This window comes from Callorhinchus milii, unplaced genomic scaffold (assembly GCF_018977255.1).
Source record: "Callorhinchus milii isolate IMCB2004 unplaced genomic scaffold, IMCB_Cmil_1.0 Scaffold3, whole genome shotgun sequence".
In the NCBI taxonomy this organism is placed as follows: domain Eukaryota; kingdom Metazoa; phylum Chordata; class Chondrichthyes; order Chimaeriformes; family Callorhinchidae; genus Callorhinchus; species Callorhinchus milii.
The window spans coordinates 56,807,476-56,828,518 of record NW_024704744.1 but is presented as its reverse complement, the minus strand read 5'-3'; the positions used below and the strand labels follow the sequence as shown (position 1 = coordinate 56,828,518).

At 41.0% G+C, this 21,043-nt stretch overlaps 1 protein-coding gene across 1 annotated transcript in view; it reads right to left on the bottom strand.

Moving 5' to 3' along the window:
• Window positions 1–21,043, bottom strand: part of LOC121848584 (methionine synthase-like) — a 43,148-nt gene that overhangs the window by 2,500 nt on the left and 19,605 nt on the right. Inside the window, 16 exon segments of the mRNA XM_042333604.1 lie at window positions 468–668; window positions 3,486–3,682; window positions 4,399–4,554; window positions 5,294–5,369; window positions 6,274–6,372; window positions 7,337–7,418; window positions 9,282–9,402; window positions 10,997–11,064; window positions 11,843–11,943; window positions 12,652–12,759; window positions 13,674–13,826; window positions 14,124–14,213; window positions 16,599–16,739; window positions 17,406–17,522; window positions 18,181–18,360; window positions 18,923–19,108. Of these exon segments, the coding sequence (XP_042189538.1) occupies window positions 468–668; window positions 3,486–3,682; window positions 4,399–4,554; window positions 5,294–5,369; window positions 6,274–6,372; window positions 7,337–7,418; window positions 9,282–9,402; window positions 10,997–11,064; window positions 11,843–11,943; window positions 12,652–12,759; window positions 13,674–13,826; window positions 14,124–14,213; window positions 16,599–16,739; window positions 17,406–17,522; window positions 18,181–18,360; window positions 18,923–19,108 (2,076 nt within the window).

Below are 21,043 nucleotides of genomic sequence, written 5' to 3'. Positions count from 1 at the left end.
TATTAGTACCTTACTGAATATGAAGATGTTATCAGGACTAATAATATGCCAGCCTGGCTGAGTTGTGAGAACTCTCATATCTGAGTCCGAAGGTCAGGACTTTGAATGCACGGTCCAGGCTGCTGCTCCAGTACAGTGTCAGAGGTGCCGTCCTTCAGATGAGACATTATTTGAGAAGAGAAGGGAGTTTCTCTCAGTGTCCTGGACAACAATCATCCAAACATAGTGGCTGATTGTGGGACATTGTAGTGTTGGATGCTGCATTCAGACAGTCACTACACTATAGTATGTGCTGTGAAGCGCTTTGAGAAATCCTCCTAATGTGAAAGGCGCAATATCAAATGTAAGGATTATTCTTTTATTTGAGTCCCATGTGTGCACGGTGCAGAAAGGTACCTGCAAATCAGTAGATTAAAGCTAATTTTAGGCACAGTGCTATACTAAGCTTAATCACACATCATCCTCACTTCAGCGAGTCTGTCTGCCAGCGCTTTAACCATTATGCTGTTGTAGTCATCGCCTTCCTTCTCGTAGTGTTTGCTCAGCTCTTCAGCACCAAAACAAGCCACTGCAAAGAGACCAATGTAATCAAGCACACCGGAGTCCTTTGGTGCTATGAAGTCAGAGATACAGTAGTGCGGGTCCTTGCTGGCAGAATCCTTTTCTGCCTGAAAAAGATAACAGTATTGAACGACTATGTTCTGCCACAATAAAATGTTTAAGGTAATATTTCCCTTCAAAGTCATGCTTGCATTTCAGCCCTTATTGGTTTTGGTCACCTTCCTCCCCCTCCCCCCGGCTCGGTCCCGGGACCCGTTACTGTAAAGTGCTCTGAGACGCCGTCCAGCGTGGAGGGCGCTATATAAATCCAAGTTGTTGTTGTTGATGGATGTAATGTTTTTTAGAAGCACCCCATCAATAGTTGCACAAACTGCTACTGCAAAAACAACCTGGACCATAACTCTATCCTCTGTTTACTCCAAGGGCTCAGCTGAAGAGGTGCAAAGAAATGTTTGTTGCAGCACTCAGGCCCGAAACCCAATTTAAATTGGATTCACAATTTTCTTTTTTTTAAATTATTCAGTACTCAACAAGAAACACAATTACGTATGCAGAAAAGAACACAAAACAAGAGGCAAGATGCAGAAACAAAAGTTATCCAGTGATTGTTAAGATTATACGATCTACAATGGAGCCTCATTATAAGCCTTTTTTTCTCTAGTTTCTAGGTTGATTTGAATGAAGAAGATCCTTCGACCTTCATCCTTTCAGAACACTCCCACAACCATCCTCCGGTTACAGAATTAAAGTGTTTTTTTTAATGAGTCCAGTGACGGGCCTCAATCACCTTTCCTGGCAATATGATCCAGTTGTTAATTACCTCCAGGGAAAGCAATACTTCCACAGTCTGTCTTGAAATTGCCCTTTATAACTCTAACCTATATCCTTTTATTCTAATGTCTTGGTGCATCCTAAAGTAATGATCTGGGTTAACAGCGCCTTGGGACATCCTCCTGACGTGAAAGGTGCTATACAAATGTAATGTTGTTGTTTGTTGGGATCCATAGTGAGAAGCAATATGCGCACGCACAGCCAGCCGGATCACTTCCTGCACACTGGCCATTTCCCACTTTGAACGAAAAATGTGCAGCAAAGCAGGACATGACATTGATGGCAACTTCATGAACAGGAAGTCAGAAATTTTAGCACAAAAGCCATCCAACGGGCAGCAAGTGAGTGAGCCCACTGAATGTGTAGTGAATAGTTCTGCACTGTAACTGGGTAAGAACTGAATTATGCTACAAAGAAGCACATGACAACAAGCTTAAGAACTGTTTAATAATTGTGAGATAACAAACATAATTTGTTCAAGCCTGATTTCAAGCTGTCCAAAAGGGAAACAGTCTGGGTCACTTTATAATTCTGACAACATTTTGTACTCAGAACATTGGCTCTGTTGAAGGTGACGAAAAGTAACAAAAACGCTGTATATTTGTTAAGTAAAGATGAAGATTTTTGAATATAATTAAACACAAAAGGTTTGATCCCAGAAGACCAAAATCTACATCTGGACCTGAATGATATTATCTCTGTGGAACTCCACCTGGAGTCCCTCCCTCTTTCCAGGTCTATCTCAAGACCTACTTTTTGATTGTGCTCTCGGTTACCTTTCTCCTCCCCACTGAGTTTTGGCTCTCACCCCCAGCTCGGGTGCCAAGCCAGGATTGTTAAGTGCTTTGGGACGTCCCGCTGATGTGAAAGGTTCTGTATAAATGCATATGTGCATTGTATTGTTGTGCTGTTGTATTGTATTTTGAACCAAATGGAATAAAGAGGACGCTTACCAGAGAGGAGGCTGTGGGGGAGGGGAAGAAGCAATTTCAGTTCGCTCTTAACAAGACAGCAACAAGATTACATTTGTATAGCGCCTTTCATGTCAGGAGGACGTCCCAAGGTTCTTAATATTTATACTGTGCCTCAACCTTGCTATCAAAGGAGTTAGTGTTAAAAGCTTGATGCACATGGTTATTAACAGGGAGAGGAGTACCTTGACTATAATAATAATTCTTGCATTTTATATAGCGCCTGCCTTATCTCAAAGTCTTCACGAGATTTTATTGTGATGTGTAATGATTGTAACAAAAGCCTACAAATACACAGACTAATTTCAATGGTGGTGAGGGAGGGGGGAGGAGAGAGCTATACAATATAAAGTAAAAGGGTGCCCACCCTATCTAGAAAGATTTCAAGCGCAGGCCCAACTTGCATTAATCCTCTCAAATTGGCACATTGCCCAGAATTGTTGTCACCAGATTATCATGTGATGAGAGGGAAAGGGAGGAATGTATTTCTAAAATTAAGATTTAAGCCTTTTCATGTTGTGCCTAGGTGATTAAACTTTTACAACTGTCAAGTGCTGAAATATTTACTGAACTGCTTCTATTTCAGGATTTCGTAAGTATCTCTGTCATGTGCGTGCTGACATGTCAGTGCTCTGAATGCCGCTGAGCACTGAGAAAGCAGCCTCAATTTCGTGACTCACAAGAGTGGTTCGATGCAGAAGGCCGATCGGCCCATTTGACATGGCTGTCATCTCCAACACTCTGAGGTGGCCAGAACCCCAAAATCCCCTTGGGTGTTCAATGCTTTCTGTCATCCAAGATGTTCACCATATTCTGTGCATCTTGGAAAACCTTTCACCATCAAGTCAGTTTAGTGAGGCATCTGCCTTCATTAGGGTTGCATTATCATCAATGACACCTTATTACAATGTGTAACCTCCGGCCATTGCCACCAATCTCCCAGTCTAATTTTGTTTGCCTGCAATTTCACAGTTACTGTACTTTACAGAAATCCTGTAAAGGACTTTGAAATATTTCAACAATCCGATCAAGTGCTATTTCAAACACAAGGTTATTATTATAAGAAATGGAAAATAGCAATAATCATAGTAAAGATTGGTAACTGATTAAAAAATATCATACCTGTTGCCGTAAGCCATAAAAAGTAGCCAGTGGTTCACCAGAGCGTGGAAAAACATCCTCCGCAAACACATGTATGTCATCTCCAACACTCTGAGCTGGCCAGAACCCCACAATACCCCTGGCCTTCAGATGTTTTCTGTCAATCATGATGTTCAGCATATTCTGTGCATCTTGGTAAACCTTTCGAGCTTCTTCCCCTAAGAGAGGACAGTAATGTATAAACCTGCTGATCAACAACATACAAGTATGAGGAAAAGGAGGATGCTGTTCAGACCATAGAGTCTGTTCTACCAGTTTATTATTTTTGGCAGATCTTTTAATCCCAAATGGCCATTTGTCATACCCCTCATTACGTCTACTACCCACGTATCCCTCTCTCTCCCTTTAAAACATCCCTATTGATTTGCCTCTACAACTTCCTGGGGCAGAGCATTCCATATCTTCACAACCTCTGTGTGAAGAAATGCTCCTGACCTCAGTTATAACTGTCTTAATTCTGATAAAGTCATGAGAACATAAAAGACAGTGCAAGGTATCAGCAATGATAAGGGAGCTCTGTCCTTCATGTCCCCATCTTTATTGAAATACATCAACAGCAGCAGCAACAACAACAACTTGCATTTACAAAGCACTTTTCACGTATGGTAACGGAGCCCTTTACCAGGACAGGGTTGGATACCAAGCAAGGGAGAGGGGGAGGGGAGGAGGGAGGGGTGGTTATAGGTGTGTTTGAAGAGGTAGGATTTAAAGTGGGATTTAAAGACAGAGAGGGAGCGAGATGGATTGGTAGAGGAGCTCCAGAGGTCAGGGACATCACAACCACACAGTACAATAAAACTATTGCTAGTAATTATATATTAAACATAATTCTCCGAGCTGATGAATTTGTGAGAGGAGTTTTACTCGCACTAACCAACTGTAGGATCTTTAAAGATTTTGGGATATCCTCTGTTTGGATATCTTCCCCTCAGCTGCCAAACGTCAAAGAAAGGCTTCCAGTCAATGTAGCTGGTCAGTCTGTGCACATCATAGTCTTTAAAGACCTGGGTACCTATGAACGCTGGTTTTACTGTTTAAAAAAAAGGAAGAACAATGGAAATAGGGTCAGCTTGGTAGTACTCATTTCTGGGTCAACAAAATTGTGTATTTAACCTCCTGGTTGGGTGTTGAGTTCATCGTGAGGGCTGACAGTGAGATTGTGTAGCGCCTTTCATATTGGGCAGATGTGTCCAAGTACTTCACAGGATTTACTGTAATTAGTCGTGACTGTGTTTTGTAGGCGAATGGGGCAGCCAATCCACACACAACAATGTCATACAAACAGCTATTTTAAAAGGATACCCTAGATTTGTAAATTTACAGATTTATAATGCTATATGTCCTCTAATACAAGTTGTGCTGCAGGTGTGTTTAGAAGGTTTAATCGTTGCTAAAATTAATGAATCTCTTCAGAAGGATTTTGGGTTCCAACTTCTCTGCTAATCCAACAATTAATTATAATAAGAATAATTCTTGCATTTGATATAGTGCCTCATCATGACAAAATGTCTCAAGAGTTTTTCAGTGTATTTGTGGGTAAACACGGCAGCCAATTTGCTCACAGCAATGTCTCACAAACAATCTTTAAGTGAATGACCAATTTTATTTGGAGGATTGTTGGCCAAAACAATGAGATAAATGCCTTTGTCTTTCGAATAGTTGCATGGGATCTTTCAACATCCACTGTGATTTAACATCTCATCCGAAGATCGGCACCTCTGACACTCCAGCGCTCTCTCAGTTTACAAATGAATTCTGTTTTTGCTGACCTGGTGTAGGATGTGAGAGCCAGTCTATGTGAAATCCCTGGATCCTGGCTTGCTCCAGTGTCAGGTATCTTCTATCCTACAAAAAGTAAGATTTTTGGATCAGTGAACTGATCAACCAGCTTCAACACTCACTAACCCTCATGCTTTTAGCCTGATAACCACGGTCTTAAAATATAAGATTGTGCAGAATTTCAGAAAAGGACCTAAATTCAGTCTTGGCTTGGAAGTCATTTTTCCACAACTCTTTGAGGCAATCTGCAAATTAAGACTGAATATAAGACTGTTTTCTATGGTGTAGTGTGGCTTGATGGTTCGAATCCAGGTCCATGCTGGTCTCAGCCAGGGTTGCACGGGAGGTTAAACTGCCCTTTATAATAATAACAATCCTTGCATTTGAAATAGCTCCTTATCATGGTGCTGAGACATCTCAAAGTGCTTCACAGAATACATTGTAAAGTGCATTTGTGGGTCACATATGGCAGCCAGTTGCGTACAACAGTGTCCCACAAATAGTCGTGGATTGAGTGACCAAATTATTATTTTTTTTGGAGGGATTAAGGAGGGTTTCTAGGGTTACGGAGGCCAAAATAAGTAAGGGGCATCTGCCCTTGGTCTCTCTACAGCATCCTCCACTGATTGTGCATATTTGAGCTGTGGGTGAGGAGAGGCCTGCTGACACTCACTGACAATGTTCACACATTGAAGAATGGCCTTTTGGGACTGGGTTCCAGAGATAACCAATGCACATGGAACCACATCTCAACACGAGGAGGCTGGGGACAGAGAGCAAAGGTATGCGCCAATCGAGAGAGAAATTGGACAAATATTTTTTTCTGAAAAAAATCACCTTTTTCCAAAATTCCACTCAATTTTTATTTTTTAAGATAATGAGAAACTCTGGGTTCAGATCTCTTCATTTGCAAGGCCGGCAATGAGATCAAAGGTGATCAAAATCTAACTGGAGTTTTGTATAAACTGACCATTAAAGAATCATAGTGATTCTGTCGAACCTCTTCGTACTCTTCAGTTACTTCATCAAAGTAATCATCTTTCAGGTCTTCGTCTAACAGCTGAGAACACTGGAATCAAGGGAACAAATAAATGCACTGTGATACATGAGGAGGTAAATGCGTGAGAAATGTCACATCTATTAAAACAAGATTACTGTTCCACCAGTGAAAAGGTGGCTTTGCAACTAATATGACTTGTTACTCGAACACTGCTGAAGATGTTCTCTTTTCAAAGGATGGTAAAGAGTAGTTTTCTAATCAATAACAATATGAAACTAGATTGGAGCGTCTTCAATATACAGATGATGAGCATTGAGCTTAGTAACATAAACTTAATGGGGAAGCGTTATTCAAGCATAGAGGACCTAACAACATCATTGTGGGGAGCCTGAGGGACAAGTTCAAGTGCATGGGAGGGGCAAATTAAACAAAAATGTTCCGAAACAAATAAAAAGAAAAATGAACAGTAAGACTTGCAGGGAGAGGGTGATTATTGGGCAGAGTACTAGAAAGGAACATAGCGGCAGACACCAAAAAATTCTTCCTGGACCACCCTCCCTCCCAGCACAATGGGAGCACCATCACTATAAGGATGGCAATGATTTAAACAGAAGGCCCACCAGCACATTCTCAGGGAAACGAATAATGGCAAGACAACGTCACATCCCGAGACCAAGTAAACAAAAGATTTACTGTATATTTGTGGGTGAGGAAGAGGGGAAACACACAGCAAAAATCTGTTATTTTTATCACTATGTCAGATAAAGCAAAGTTGTCTTAAATGCTGGATTACGTATCAGTGAGAAAATCCCCACTCACTGATACCATTATTTATTATCACCTCTTTGAATTTCAGAGGTAAAGATTGTTCAGCCTCTAGACAATGATAAACAGTGTTAAAGATTGACTGCAGAACCCTCTTTATTACAAAAGGTGCAGAGCAAATAAAATAGATCAGAGGTATCTCCAGAAGCAGATAAACCTCTATTGTGTTACATGGCGATTATCAGAGGAACCGCATATTAGCACTTACCACAACAACACTCTTGGAAGCATCTAAAACGTGAATTGCTGGTGCACTGTATCTTGGTGCAATTTTGACTGCGGTATGGGTTCTGAGAGGATGAAAAGTGATCGAGATTAAAGCAGGCTCAATATTTTAAAGAAAATACAAGAATAAATAATTCAGTCAGTTAGGAACAGAAGGAGGTAACTCAGTTCTGCCAAGTTTCTATAACAACAACTTGCATTTATATAGTGCCCTTCACATGGGTAGCGTCTTGGAGCACTTAGCAGTGGTGTGGTTTGACGTGGAGCTGGAAAGACTGGTGAAAAAAGCTAAGGAATTTCCGGGATTGGGGCAAAGTGGCTGAAAGCAAGGCTACCAGTAGTGGAGTAGAAGGGACGAGGGACATGCAGAAGACCGTGCCAGCTGAGCGAGGGCAGCGGATAGTGAGTTCGCTGCGAGCAAATGAAAACAGATCTTTCAATCCCCTTTTCCTATCTTTTCTCCAAATCCCTTAATCCCTTTACTTCCCAGGTATCTACCTACTCACCCCAACTGATTCAGTCTCTTCCCTCCCCCGCCCACAAAGTCAGCTGTGAAGCACTTCGAGATGTTCTCCTGACATGAAAGACATTGTAGAATGTAAATTGGTCTACAGCCTTCTAGGGCTGTGCAGTCCACATTCTGTGTGGGAAGAAATGTGTTCAGATCTCACTTCTAATCCTAATCTTAGGATAACGTCCCTTTGTTTTGGATCTCTCTCTAACATTTAGCCTGTCAATTCCTCTTTCCAGTTTAAACACCCCAATCAGATCACCCTTTACCCTCCTCAGCTCTAAGGAATTTCACTGGGAGTTTCTCACGCAAAATCATTCACACGTAACTCCTTAAAATGGGCTATTTTGCAAGCTCTGGAAAAGGTAACTATATGCAAAGCTGTTGAAGGGAATAATCGGTGAGTCACAAAAATGATTTTGATGACAAAAGAGGAAGAATTACTGAGTGAGAGGAGTAGGTGTCCTCTCCTGCACCAGGCTCCGTGACCCCTACCACCCTGTTTGTTCCCTCCGCTCAGAGGGCTCCGGCCTGCTTTACGTCCCCCGCCTTGCTCGCCCCACTATCGGCGGGCGGGCCTTCCACCACTCTGCCCCCACCCTTTGGAACTCCATCCTGCAGTCCCTCCGCCTCGCCCCCTCCCTCGCCACCTTCAAGACCCACCTCAAGACCCGGCTCTTTGACAGTGCTTTCGATCTCCCTGCTTCCCCCACTGCCCTCCACTCTCCCCCACCCTGACCCTCAGCTCGGGTCCTTACCTCTGTCTGTCCAGCGCCTTGGGACGTCCTCCTGACGTGGAAGGCGCTTTACAAATGTAATTTTGTTGTTGTAAAGTTGGTGACAATCTTTAATTTTAAACCTGCTTTTCTGTAAGTTTTCTTTAAGAACTACAGAAAACGACCACCAAACACAGTTTCCCTCCATGAGCCTATCACCCCACCCTCACCTCGTTCAGTAGCTTCCTATCTCCCAGCAAATCATGGTTAAGATCCTCGTCCTCACCTTCAAATCACTCCAGTCACACCCCATTCTCCCTCTCAAACCCTGCAAATCTGGCCACTCCCTATGTTTAAAAGGCACAGACCTGTTTTGTGTCCCTCGGTCTACCCACCTCACCACTGGCAATCGGGATTTCACCCTCTCTGACCCCATCTCTGGAATTCCATTCCGGCATCCCTTCAAATCCCCCCCACCCCCCACCTCACGACATGCCTTTCTGACCGCTCCTCTTGGCTCCCACCCCCAGTTTATCTGCCAACCCAGGCCTTTTATGCGGTCCTCCCAACATAAAAGGACAATACAAATGTAAGGATTATTATTAATAAAACAGGTTTCACAGTTAAAACTGAATACTGTATTAATACAGTAAATGTAGACTCGTGGAATTTATACCACCATTCTGCACACGAGAGCTTACCTTGAGGTTGTGGCTCCGCCGATCAGTAAAGGTGTTTTCATACCAAGTCGCTCCATTTCTTTGGCAACATGGATCATTTCTTCCAAAGATGGTGTGATCAGCCCTGACAGGCCAATGATATCTGTTGTCAAAGTTCAAAAGATAAAAGTACATCAAGCATCATCTGGGAGAAATTTAATATGGGTCTAGATTTACTCTGTGTAGCATTTCAGACCATCTAAAATTTGTCAAATCCTTATATGCAGCCTTAATTTTCAAGAGGTTTTTTTGCCCCTTGGGACGTCCTCCCGACGTGAAAGGTGCTATACAAATGTAATTTGCTGTTGTAGATTTTTTTAAGCACGACAGAAAAAAACGATTTGTGGAGTTCTGTAGCTCAGTGGTTAGAGCACTCGCTTCGCAAGCGCGAGACCTGGGTTCGATTCCCGGCAGGGCGAAACCTTGGGCAAGATTCCTTACTCCACACGCCTGATAATAATCCCTCAAGAAAAGAAAACAATAATAAATTGATCACTTCAAACCACGACTGTTTGTGGGACACTGCTGTGTGCAATTGGCTGCCACATTTCGCCCTCAAATATACAGTCAATTCACTTTACAGTCTATTCTGTGAAGCACTTTGAGACGTCTAGAATACGTGAAAAGCGCTATATCAAATGCAAGGAGTATTGTTATTATTATTTAAAGATTTTAAGACTGAATTCAACAATTTGCCAAATTCTGAATGGTCTAACATAAATGGAGTAAATCCCCCTTCCTTAGTCACACACCTAGTTTAAGAAGTGAATTTAATCTGACACATCTCTTCACCTTCCCTCTTCTGAACTTGAGTCTGAGTTTCCGTGTTAGATTCTATGACCCGCAACTCAGAACCTGTGTGAAACCTGCATGATTTGTTTTAAATAAATAAATTTAAAAAAACTTGCAGCTAAATAGGGTCAACACACCAAGATTAGGAAGGAACTTATTCCAAATGATAATAAACATCTACACTATGATTTACAATATATGGGTAGATAATTTCACTGGCTCTAGACTTACTCTATTAATGTAGGATTTCAGAGTGTGTAGAATTTGGCAAATTGTGGAGTTGGTTTTAACTTTCCGGCTTGTTTTCTGTAGTTCTTAAAAGAAACTGAAATAAAACTGGCTTCAAAATTAAAGGCTTTATTTAAGAGTATGACATATTGCTGGGTTTCACCAACAAAATACAGTCAATTCACTTTACAGTATATTCTGTGAAGCACTTTGAGACGTCTCAACGACATGATAAGATGCTATATCAAATGCAAGGATTATTATTTTGTTCTTATATGTCACTTGCCCACAAAACATAAGTCATTACACTTTACACATGTCTTGTGAAGCACTTTAAGACATCCTCCTGACTTGAAAGGTGCTATACCAGATGTAAGGATTATTATTATTCAGGATGCTCTGAAATGCTATGTAAATGGAGTTAATCTAGACCTGGTGAACGTTCTACCCAATGGGGTGTTGCTAATTTTGAATGGGTGGTGAATGAAGAAAGGGACTTTAAACCTAGGGGGAGGAAATACTGAAAGAAACCACCTAACTGGTTTTGTACATTGCTTCAGGGCACCCTTTGCAAGCGCCTAATTGCTGTATTGTATGTTACAGCATAAAATAATCAACGTGGATACAATTTAACCTGAATTAATACTCAATGCACTCACTCAGAATGGCATATTTACCTGCTTTATTCTCAATAGCAGCTCGGAGTATCTTGTCACAAGGTGTCATAACTCCCAAATCAATCACTCTGAAATGAGAACATTAAAAGCAGTTTTTGAAAAAAAATTAAGTTGCTCCTTTTTGGATAATGGAGATTGTTCACTGTGGAAGTGGGGATACAAGTCTGGAGACTGAGATACATAATTTAAATGTAGCAAGAATCACTTATTTTGCCTAGTTATGCATTGGCTTTAAAACTTCTTTCCCAGTTTACAAAACCATGTGATCCACACTTGTTATGAATTTTTGGCAGTAGTACCCATCATGTTCAAGGTTGGAGATGCTGTGACCATATACAAACAAATATTCATTTACAAGGCTGTAATTATAGAATCAGAATCAAATCATATCAAAACATAAGAGCAAAACCTTACAACTAAGAGATATGGTTTAAATCAATCCTTATCCTAAGCATTGATACTGGTTAAAATAATCCTAGCATTCAAAACAGGGCCTATGTCGAAACATGTCGAAGTTCTTCACAGTTAATTGCTGTAAAGTGTCCAACATACACTTGGCAAAGTGCTTTGGTTTGTTACTCTATGTTTATGCAAATACAAGCTGCTGCTGCAAATTAGCCAGAGTAAATGTTAGTAACTTGACACAGTGCCCAATTTTATCTATTTAGAGGCAGTCGTGCACATGCCTGATTGGTACGGCAGAAATGTGAGAATGTGCGTGCGATTAACTAAGGTACTTTATATTTTGGGTTAAACAGCACACAAAGCACGAACCAATTGAGAATCAACCCAAAAAGACCAAACTAAAGGAAGCCAACAAAGTAAATTCTACAGTAATTATTTTACCTGAAGTTGTTGCAGCCAAGTACCACACCCACAATGTTTTTGCCAATGTCATGAACATCTCCCTTGACAGTAGCCAGCACAATAGTACCCTGGTATGGGTTCTGGAAAACAAATGCTCTTGTGATCACCTGCATTCAAATCACTGAGACTTGAGATAAATTATCCATTCACTTGATGGATGTTTGTAAAAGGTTGTTGTGCACACACTGTCTTCTGAGTTCACCTACAAATAGTCACCACGCTTTACACTTATGATGCATTTCAAGAAATTTCGACGTGCTACATCAAACGCAAGGATCATTATTATGTGTTAATCTAACAGCGTTTTAGGCACAAATCCCTTTAATAAATACACTACAGTATTTACAGAAGGATAAAATAATAATAATGATAATCCTTGTATTTGACACAGTACCTTTCAGGTCAGGAGGATGTCTCAAAGCACTTCACAGAATTTACTGTAAAGTGTAATGACAGAAGATTTTGTAGGTAAACGTAGGATAAGGTCAAAATCCACCTAACTATGCAATCTGTGCATTTCAATCTTTTGTATCCCAAGAAATGCTGGTCCGGGGAATTAGAAAATAACAAATAAGTGGGGGATAAAATAAAAAGAGAAACATAGAATCATAGAATTTTACAGCACAGAAGGAGGCCATTTGGCCCATCATGTCTGTGCTGGGATTTAAACAAATCCAATGTAAAACCTGAAAATATAAGCAACAGATATAATTAAGTAATGTTATGTTTCATTAAAAATATAAATTCCCCCCTCCCCCTCATGACCAGTTTTGGATCCTGTAACTTACAATGTCTTCTATACAGCCTGACTGTTCCATCATTTCTGCTCGCTCCTTCTCCATGTAAGGGATTAAGTAACCCACAGCCTTCTTCATAACACGAGCAGATTTAATAACCTATTAACAACAGAAAAACATTCAGTTCATCCAACACTGGAAAACATATGAAAGATGCTTGCTTACATTTTTCCATATATTTTTCAAACAGAAAATCATTTTTGTACCACCGCAATCTTGTTTTGCCACAAACAACCCACAGCTCATCCCAGCCCAAGTCACTCTCACTTACAATAAACGACTACAGCTCACTCGGCTCCTGCTGGGTACTCTGACCGCACTGCTTTATGGACAAAAAGCAATAAAAAGGGGTGCAGCAAATATATACAAATACAAAGCTTGCATCTATGTAAAATACTGCTCAGAGTTCATTGCTGTTTGAGGTGCAAAATAAAACATGCTCAAAAAGGATTCATTTCATTCACACCTGTTCTCTGGATCTCCATCCCAGAGTCCCTCCACCTCGCTTCTTCTCTTTCCGACTTCAAATCCATCTCTTCGACTCTGCTTTCGGCCACCTTCCCTCAACCTAATGGGTCCTGGCTGGACAAGCAGCAGAAAACCTGCTTGACAGTGCTATCAAGGCGAGCTATGCCGTTTTAGCTGGTCAGACTCCAGTAGTACCCCAACGCATACACTGGGATCTGCAAGCCTTGGCTCTTGCCAATCTGTGCATAATACTCTCTAGAATTAGGTAAGCAAGATGCATCCCTCCAGGGAGAGAGTGCATGTTCCATTCCAGATATGGGAATTTCCACGTGTAAGTGTTATACATAGAACTCTCAGTTTGTCTGGATACTGTTAAGCATGGTGATGGGCTTCCACATGTGTCAGGGCACCCAGCTGATCAAACCTCCCCCACCCACCGGACTTTGCTACCCACAGAGGCACAAGTCTCCATCAACCAGTATGCAGTGTAGGGAAAACATATTGTTCTCCCTCTGCAGCTCATGTTATCCTACCATCAATTTTACCTGTGGAAGAAACATTTTTCCCGATCCAAATAATTCCCCCACCACTTTCATTCCACTCATCAGAGGTCCTTCGATGATATTCAGAGGCCTGGGGTACTTGCTCAGATTGCCTCTTGCCTCTGCTGTATCTTCCACTACGTATTTTTCTATACCCTGAGGAACAAGAAGTGGATTAGCATTTGCACCGTAAAGCAGAAGGGAGACGACAGAATGACAATAATGAGGTCAAATCCCCAATGTTCCTTCTTGGGATTCCTAAGGAATCTGAGGCAAGTAAATTGGAACTTTCTTTGGTAACTGGAAGTAGGCACGCCATGACAACTTGTGGGAACTCAACTCAGATGCACGTTACTTCCGGAGTTACTCGGTCAACAAGAATGCTAACATATGGAATACCATTAATATATGTCGCATCTTAGACACCAATCTTACACATACTCAAACTTTTACCTTAACCAGGGCATATTCCAGGCGCTCCTCCACAGTCTCATACCTCCAATCATCTGTTTGTATCACTTTTTTTCCACCTTTTGCATGATTCTGAAAATATAAATATTTACAACATAAATGTCAATTAGACCAGTTCAGATCTTAGAGATAACTTTCAGAGAGCACTTTAGGAAGTAATAGACAGCCTGGCTCAATTGGTAGCGCTCACACCTGCATGAGGTTGTGTCAGAAGGTTGTGTGTTCAAGATCCACGTTGGGACGTAGTTTAGGATGACATGTAAGTGCAGTCCTGGAGGAGTCCTACATTATAGCAGGTGTTGTCCATCAAACGAGACATTAAATATTAAAACATTAAAAACATTAAAATCCTATCTGTCTGTTCAGGTGAGTGTTAAAGATTCCATGAACTATTCAAAAAAGGTAGGAGTTTCCTCCAAGATCATGGCCAGCCATCCCCAGATAAAATTGGTCATTTGTTTTACGGCTATTTGAGGGACATTACTACACATCAGCCCTGATGTGTACCCAGTAATCTATATAGTATTTAGTGTCTATTGTATCAGAGTCAATGCTGGATCACAATGTGGTTTTAATACAGGTTTTTTTCTCACTTGTAACAGTTGGGTCAATTTTGCAGAATTTCTTCACCAAGATAAATCTGTGACTAATCTTAGAAATGCCAGTCCCCAATCCAATCTATAATCAGTGGACAGGAGGGGGTTGTACCTCAAAACCACAATTGATTGAAACATCTGCCTACAAATACTTGACAGAATTTTTTTTTGACCTCAAGTACTTTAAGATGTTTTGACATTAGAGGTACTATATCAAACACAAAGAGGTACTATTTTTTTTTTACCTCAAGTACTTTAAGATGTTTTGACATTAGAGGTACTATATCAAACACATTATTAACAATAATACCATGATTTAGAACAGCTGAAATGTTCATTTCTTGAGGTGGCGTGAATGATATATAAAAACTGACACCTGGGATTCAAATATTTCGGTATTGGGCTATAGCCCAATGTGGAGTCCTGTAGCTCAGTGGTTAGAGCACTCGCTTTGCAAGTGAGAGACCTGAGTTCAATTCCAGGCAGAGGGCGAAACCTTGGGCAAGTTTCCTTACTCCACACAGAGCCTAATAATAATCCCTCCAAAACTAAAAACAATAATTAAATTGGTCATTTTCAATCTATGACTGTTTGTGGGACATTGCTGTGCGCAATTGGCTGCCGCGTTCGCCCACAAATATACAGTCAATTCACTTTACAGTGTGTTCTGTGAAGCGCTTTGGGACGTCCTCCTGACGTGAAAAGCGCTATATCAAATGCAAGGATTATTATTATTATTATTATAGCTGCAGCTATTCGGCCATTCAAAGAGAGATTTTTATTGTGGAGTCCTGTAGTTCAGTGGTTAGAGCACTCGCTTTCCAAGCGAAACACCTGGGTTCAATTCCAGGCAGGGCGAAACCTTGGGCAAGTTTCCTTACTCCACAAGCCTAATAATAATCCTTCCAAAACAAAACGATAATAAATTGTTCATTTTCAATCCACGACTGTTTGTGGGACATTGCTGCGCGCAATTGGCTGCCGCGTTTCGCCCATAAATATACAGTCATTTCACTTTTCAGCATATTCTGTGAAGCTCTTTGGGACGTCTAGAAGATGTGAAAAGCGCGATATCAAATGCAAGGATTATTATTATTATTATTTATCAACTTTAGTCATCAGTCACAAAGTAGTTTTGACTTGCCATGAATTTCAGCAGTTTTAAACTTTAAAAATCAGGCTGCTGCTCACAAAGAGGTGTACCAGCGTTCAGATCAGAAAAGCTGACATAAAGCGGGCTTAAAGTAGCTCCCTTCTGCCCTTCCCTTCTGCCCTGAAAGCAGTAACTTGTGCTGGGGTCACACTGCCAGAGCCCCTCACCATGGACCCAAGGCAGATTATGGTGGCCAAAGTAGCTTAGCTGATGATGGTCTTGTCTAATGCGGGGAAACTTCCATTCGGCATTACGTGCAGACGTCTTTGGCAATGTGCAACTATGATGGGAATCCTCGTCAGTGTCCCACATCACCAAAGACAATGCCTTTCAATTCACTGAATGGAATTTTTACCCAAATTCTGTATATGAGCATTTTGCATTAGGGATGACTGGACTGAATCAGGGGTTGGAACCTCACTAGCCCGAGATTGCTGAGGCTAACTGTATGAAGCCAAACTGCTGCCACGGCTCAGATCAGCTAACTCAAGACACAACAGGGATCTTTCTGGTTCGGGCTCAGTTAATCATTCAGCAGATCAATTCACTGAGCTGACCCACCTGGTTTATTATATTGATGCATATTTTGAATATATATTTACAAGTATACAGTGCTTGCAAGAAGAAAAAAGATATTTCTAATGGTTATTGTCAAACTTACTTGTATCATCTTGAAAGGTTAGAAATGTGTGGCTTCACTTTTCTTACCTGGGCGTAACGTAGCAACTTGTCTGTGGCTTCAGGGTCCTTGTTCCAGATCAGATTCTCACATAGCTCCAGGAGCTCTTTGTCTACGTCATCATAAACTGGCAGGTTGCCTGCATTCACTATCCCCATATCCATCCCAGCCTAAGAGGAGGGGAAAGTTGACTTTTATTACATAAACTGCAAGAACAGATTTACCGTGAGCCACTGAGGTCAATTTCCCTGTATTTTTCAATGAAGAAGTCCAAGTGGGTATTCTTTTCAATAATTCCATGTAAGCCATACCGTTTTGAGGTACAACCCCCTCCTGTCCACTGATTATAGATTGGATTGGGGACTGGCATTTCTAAGATTAGTCACAGATTTATCTTGGTGAAGAAATTCTGCAAAATTGACCCAACTGTTACAAGTGAGAAAAAAACCTGTATTAAAACCACATTGTGATCCAGCATTGATTCTGATACAATAGACACTAAATACTATATAGATTACTGGGTACACGTCAGGGCTGATGAGGTGCCTGCCCTTTAAGGTACATAAAGGAGAGAAATTCTACCTGGTTCGAGATTTACTCTATTGATGTAGCATTTCAGAGTGTTCAGGCTTTGGCATATTCATAAATAGAGCCTGAAATTTCGAGCCGTTTTTCTTTAAGTTTCTATAAAGAACTACAGAAAAACAGCTCCAAAGTTAAGACTTAATTCAACAAGTTTCCAAATTCTGGACACTCTAAAATGCCACATAAATAGAGTAGATCTAGAGCCAGGTAGAATTTCTCCCCAGTAGAGTCTAAACATGTGAATTCTCTACCTTAATTGCATGATAAAGGAACACGCCATGCATGGCTTCACGGATAGCCTCCATTCCTCGGAATGAGAAGGACAGATTGGAAAGGCCGCCACTAACTCGAGCTCCTGGTAGCTTTTCCTAAGTTTGTAAGGAAATAAGACAAATTCATGAATCAAATCTGGCAATAATGACAGATCACAAGTCACTTAGTGCATCTCGCTGAGTGAAAACAACAGCTATGAATGAATGAAGGAGTCTAGGGTCTTCAACACTCATGTTCACATAAATACTGATTGACGGTATTAACATTAAGATGAAGAGCAGACTAGACTAGACACAGGTCCAGAGGATTCTGGTTCAAATCATGTCTAAAAATAGTTGAGGGGGGGGAAGAGGAGGTAAACAGGTTCTACCTGGGCCTCCTCTTCCCCCCCCTCAACTATTTGCCTGAGGAGACATGCCTGGCAAAGTCAGCTAGATTCACAGTAATGCAAGACAATTTTGATGATTCAGAAATCAAAGAAAGTAATTCCCCAGTTATCAACGACCATCAATGTGCTAATGTACACCTTGTTGACCAGGGCTCTCTGCCTCCTCGTCCTCCTGGATTTCTCCACCACGTTCGACACAATCGATCACACCATTCTTCTCCACCACCTGTCCTCAATCATCCACCTCAGTGGGACCGCACTCGCTTGGTTCGAGTCCTACCTTACAACCGCCAACACTACAGTCTGCGTATGTTTTTTCTTCTCGACATTAATTTTTCTTAGCTACATTAATTGTCTGCAGTTACCTTTAGAACTGAAGTAGCTTTGATGAAGTTCTCAGCATACATATTGTGCTCTTCCATTCCAGTCCCAATGGTCAGTATGTTTGGATCAAATATTATGTCGTTGGGATTAAATCCCATTTTGCTCACAAGGAGGTTGTAGGCTCTGAAGCAAATCTTCACTTTGTTTTCAGTATCAGTTGCCTAAAAAGGACCAAAGATAGTTCAGTGTCATGAACCCACTCTGATCGGACCAATGGCCAATCGTTAAATGCTATTCAATGAGTAACTTTCAATTGCATTAGTTTCTGGACCACAAGTAACACAAAGCATTGCACACTGGGATCTAAATTGCAGCGTTTGCAGAAGGTTTATGCAGTTCACAGCTGTTTGTGGGACGTTGCTGTGGATAAAAAGATTGCCACCTGCAAAATCCATTGCTACATTTGTAAGTACTGTAAGTACTGTAAAGTGCTTTAAGGCATTCCTCCAGGCTGAATACTATAAGTTCTTTCTTTGAACTAGTTCTTTCTGTTTTGAACTAGTTTTTGCTTTCCTTGAACTAACATGACCAGGGGCTATAATATAAACAGATCACTCATGCCCCACAAAGTTGATCTCACAACAGCTGAAAAGTAGAGGCAGTAAGTGTGACAATGGGACATTACACCAATAGTGCAATAATACATTAAATAAAGGATAAAAAGGGGAGGGGGAAGAATACAAGGAACATATAACTGTTGGTGTTTTGATACTGTTCTCTTACCTGCCCGTTTTCATCAAAAGCCATGACAACAACCGCAGCCCCAAAGCGCTTAATGATCTGTGCCTTCTGGAGAAAGTCTTCTTCCCCTTCTTTAAGGCTGATACTGTTCACAACACATTTTCCCTGGCAACATTTCAGGCCCGCCTCAATCACAGCAAAATTGGAAGAATCTATGCACAATGGGACCTTCAAGGAGAAATATATATGTACAGTCTTACTGGCCTTTGTCTAATTCAACAAGTAATATTCTTTTGTAACAATGATGAAGCAAAAATCCCTATCAATTGTCCATTTTTCCTCAATACATTTCTGCTACAATATATATGTAAAGTTTAACTTGTGATAAGTCTCCAGTTTCTGCTAGTCTATCAGCCTGTGCTGACTTTATGGATCTGAGCAGCTGAGTTTGGTTATACCAAGTGCCTGTAACTTGGAGCCAACCAATTAATATCCTGTCGCAAGCAAAGTGCCGTTTCTCAAATACATCACTTGTGTGGCAGTACAGGGTCAGACATTATTAATCATGTGAGAGTGTTTGGAATAGCATGTTGTCTTACTTTGCTTTATTCGTTCACAGACAGACACCTCTGCCTGTTCACAGTCAAAGTTACCTTCAATTGCTTTTTAGCCGTTTGTTGCCAAACAAATTACTGAAAAAACATCAGCAGGCTGTGGTTATAGCAAGTCAAACACCTTGAATGCCTTGAACTGTTTAGAAAGTATTTTCTGGTGCTTTGCATTAAACCTGTTTGTAATTGATTGGATTTTCTGGATTTGTACCAGAAATTAAAGTTTCTGCACCTTTCCTTCCTTTGTGGAGGACAAGGTGAATGTGGACTATTCTGCCTTTACCAGCTATTTGTATCTGTATTAAATGAGATTTGGTTTTTTGCTGTCTTCAAGCCACTTACCCAGAGCCCAAGATCTCATCAGTCTGCAAACATCAACCAATACTGCCACCTAGCAGTTGAACTGCAAATAGCCTGAATAATAATAACGTTAATAAATAATAATCCTTGCATTTGATATAGCGGAGTGGAGTCCTGTAGCTCAGTGGTTAGAGCACTCGCCTTGCAAGTGAGACACCTGGGTTCAATCCCAGGCAGAGGGCGAAACCTTGGGCAAGTTTCCTTACTCCACACAGAGCCTAATAATAATCCCTCCAAAACAAAACAATAGTAAATTGGTCATTTTCAATCCACGACTGTTTGTGGGACATTGCTGTGCGCAATTGGCTGCCGCGCTTCGCCCACAAATATACAGTCAATTCACTTTACAGCATATTCTGTGAAGTGCTTTGAGACGTCGAGAAGATGTAAAAAGCGCTATATCAAATGCAAGGATTATTATTATATAGCGCTTTTCACATGTTCTAGACGTCTCAAAGCGTTTCACAAAATATACTGTAAAGTGAATTGACTGTATATTTGTTGGCAAAACACGGCAGCCAATTGCGCACAGCAGTGTCCCGCAAACAGTTGTGGATTGAAGTGACCAATTTATTGTTTTTTTTCTTGAGGGATTATTATCAGCCATGTGGAGTAAGGAAACTTGCACAAGGTTTTGCTCTGTTGAATGGAAACCTTGGAACAGACCTTGTGTCGTACATTTTAACTGATTTTATAAAGCTGTGTTGAGAAGGTAATTAATGAAAGTGAATCACTTTGCATCCAGAGATAGTTAATAATAAGAGTTTGTATATCAGTTTGGCTCTGTTGGTAACAATCTCGCCTCCGAGTCAAGCCCCTCAAGTTCAGACTTTGAGCTCACAATAATAATAATAATCCTTGCATTTGATATAGTGCCTAATCACATTGTTGAGACGTCTCAAAGCACTTCACAGAATATACTGTAAAATGTCTACGTATAAACAATATATTGTCCAATCCAGGCTAATGCTCCAGTACAGTGTTTGGTGAAGATGGGGCAGCGGGGAGTTGTTACAAGTGCCATCCTTTGGATACAATGTTAGATCTCACAGGTGGGTGTTAAAAGTTCCCATGATACTAAGAAATTGGCAATAATCATTCAAATAAACCCGTCAAGCACTTGATAGCTCTTGTAGGATGCTGATGTGTGCAAATTGGCTGCTCCATTTTCCTACAAGTATGCAGTCACTTC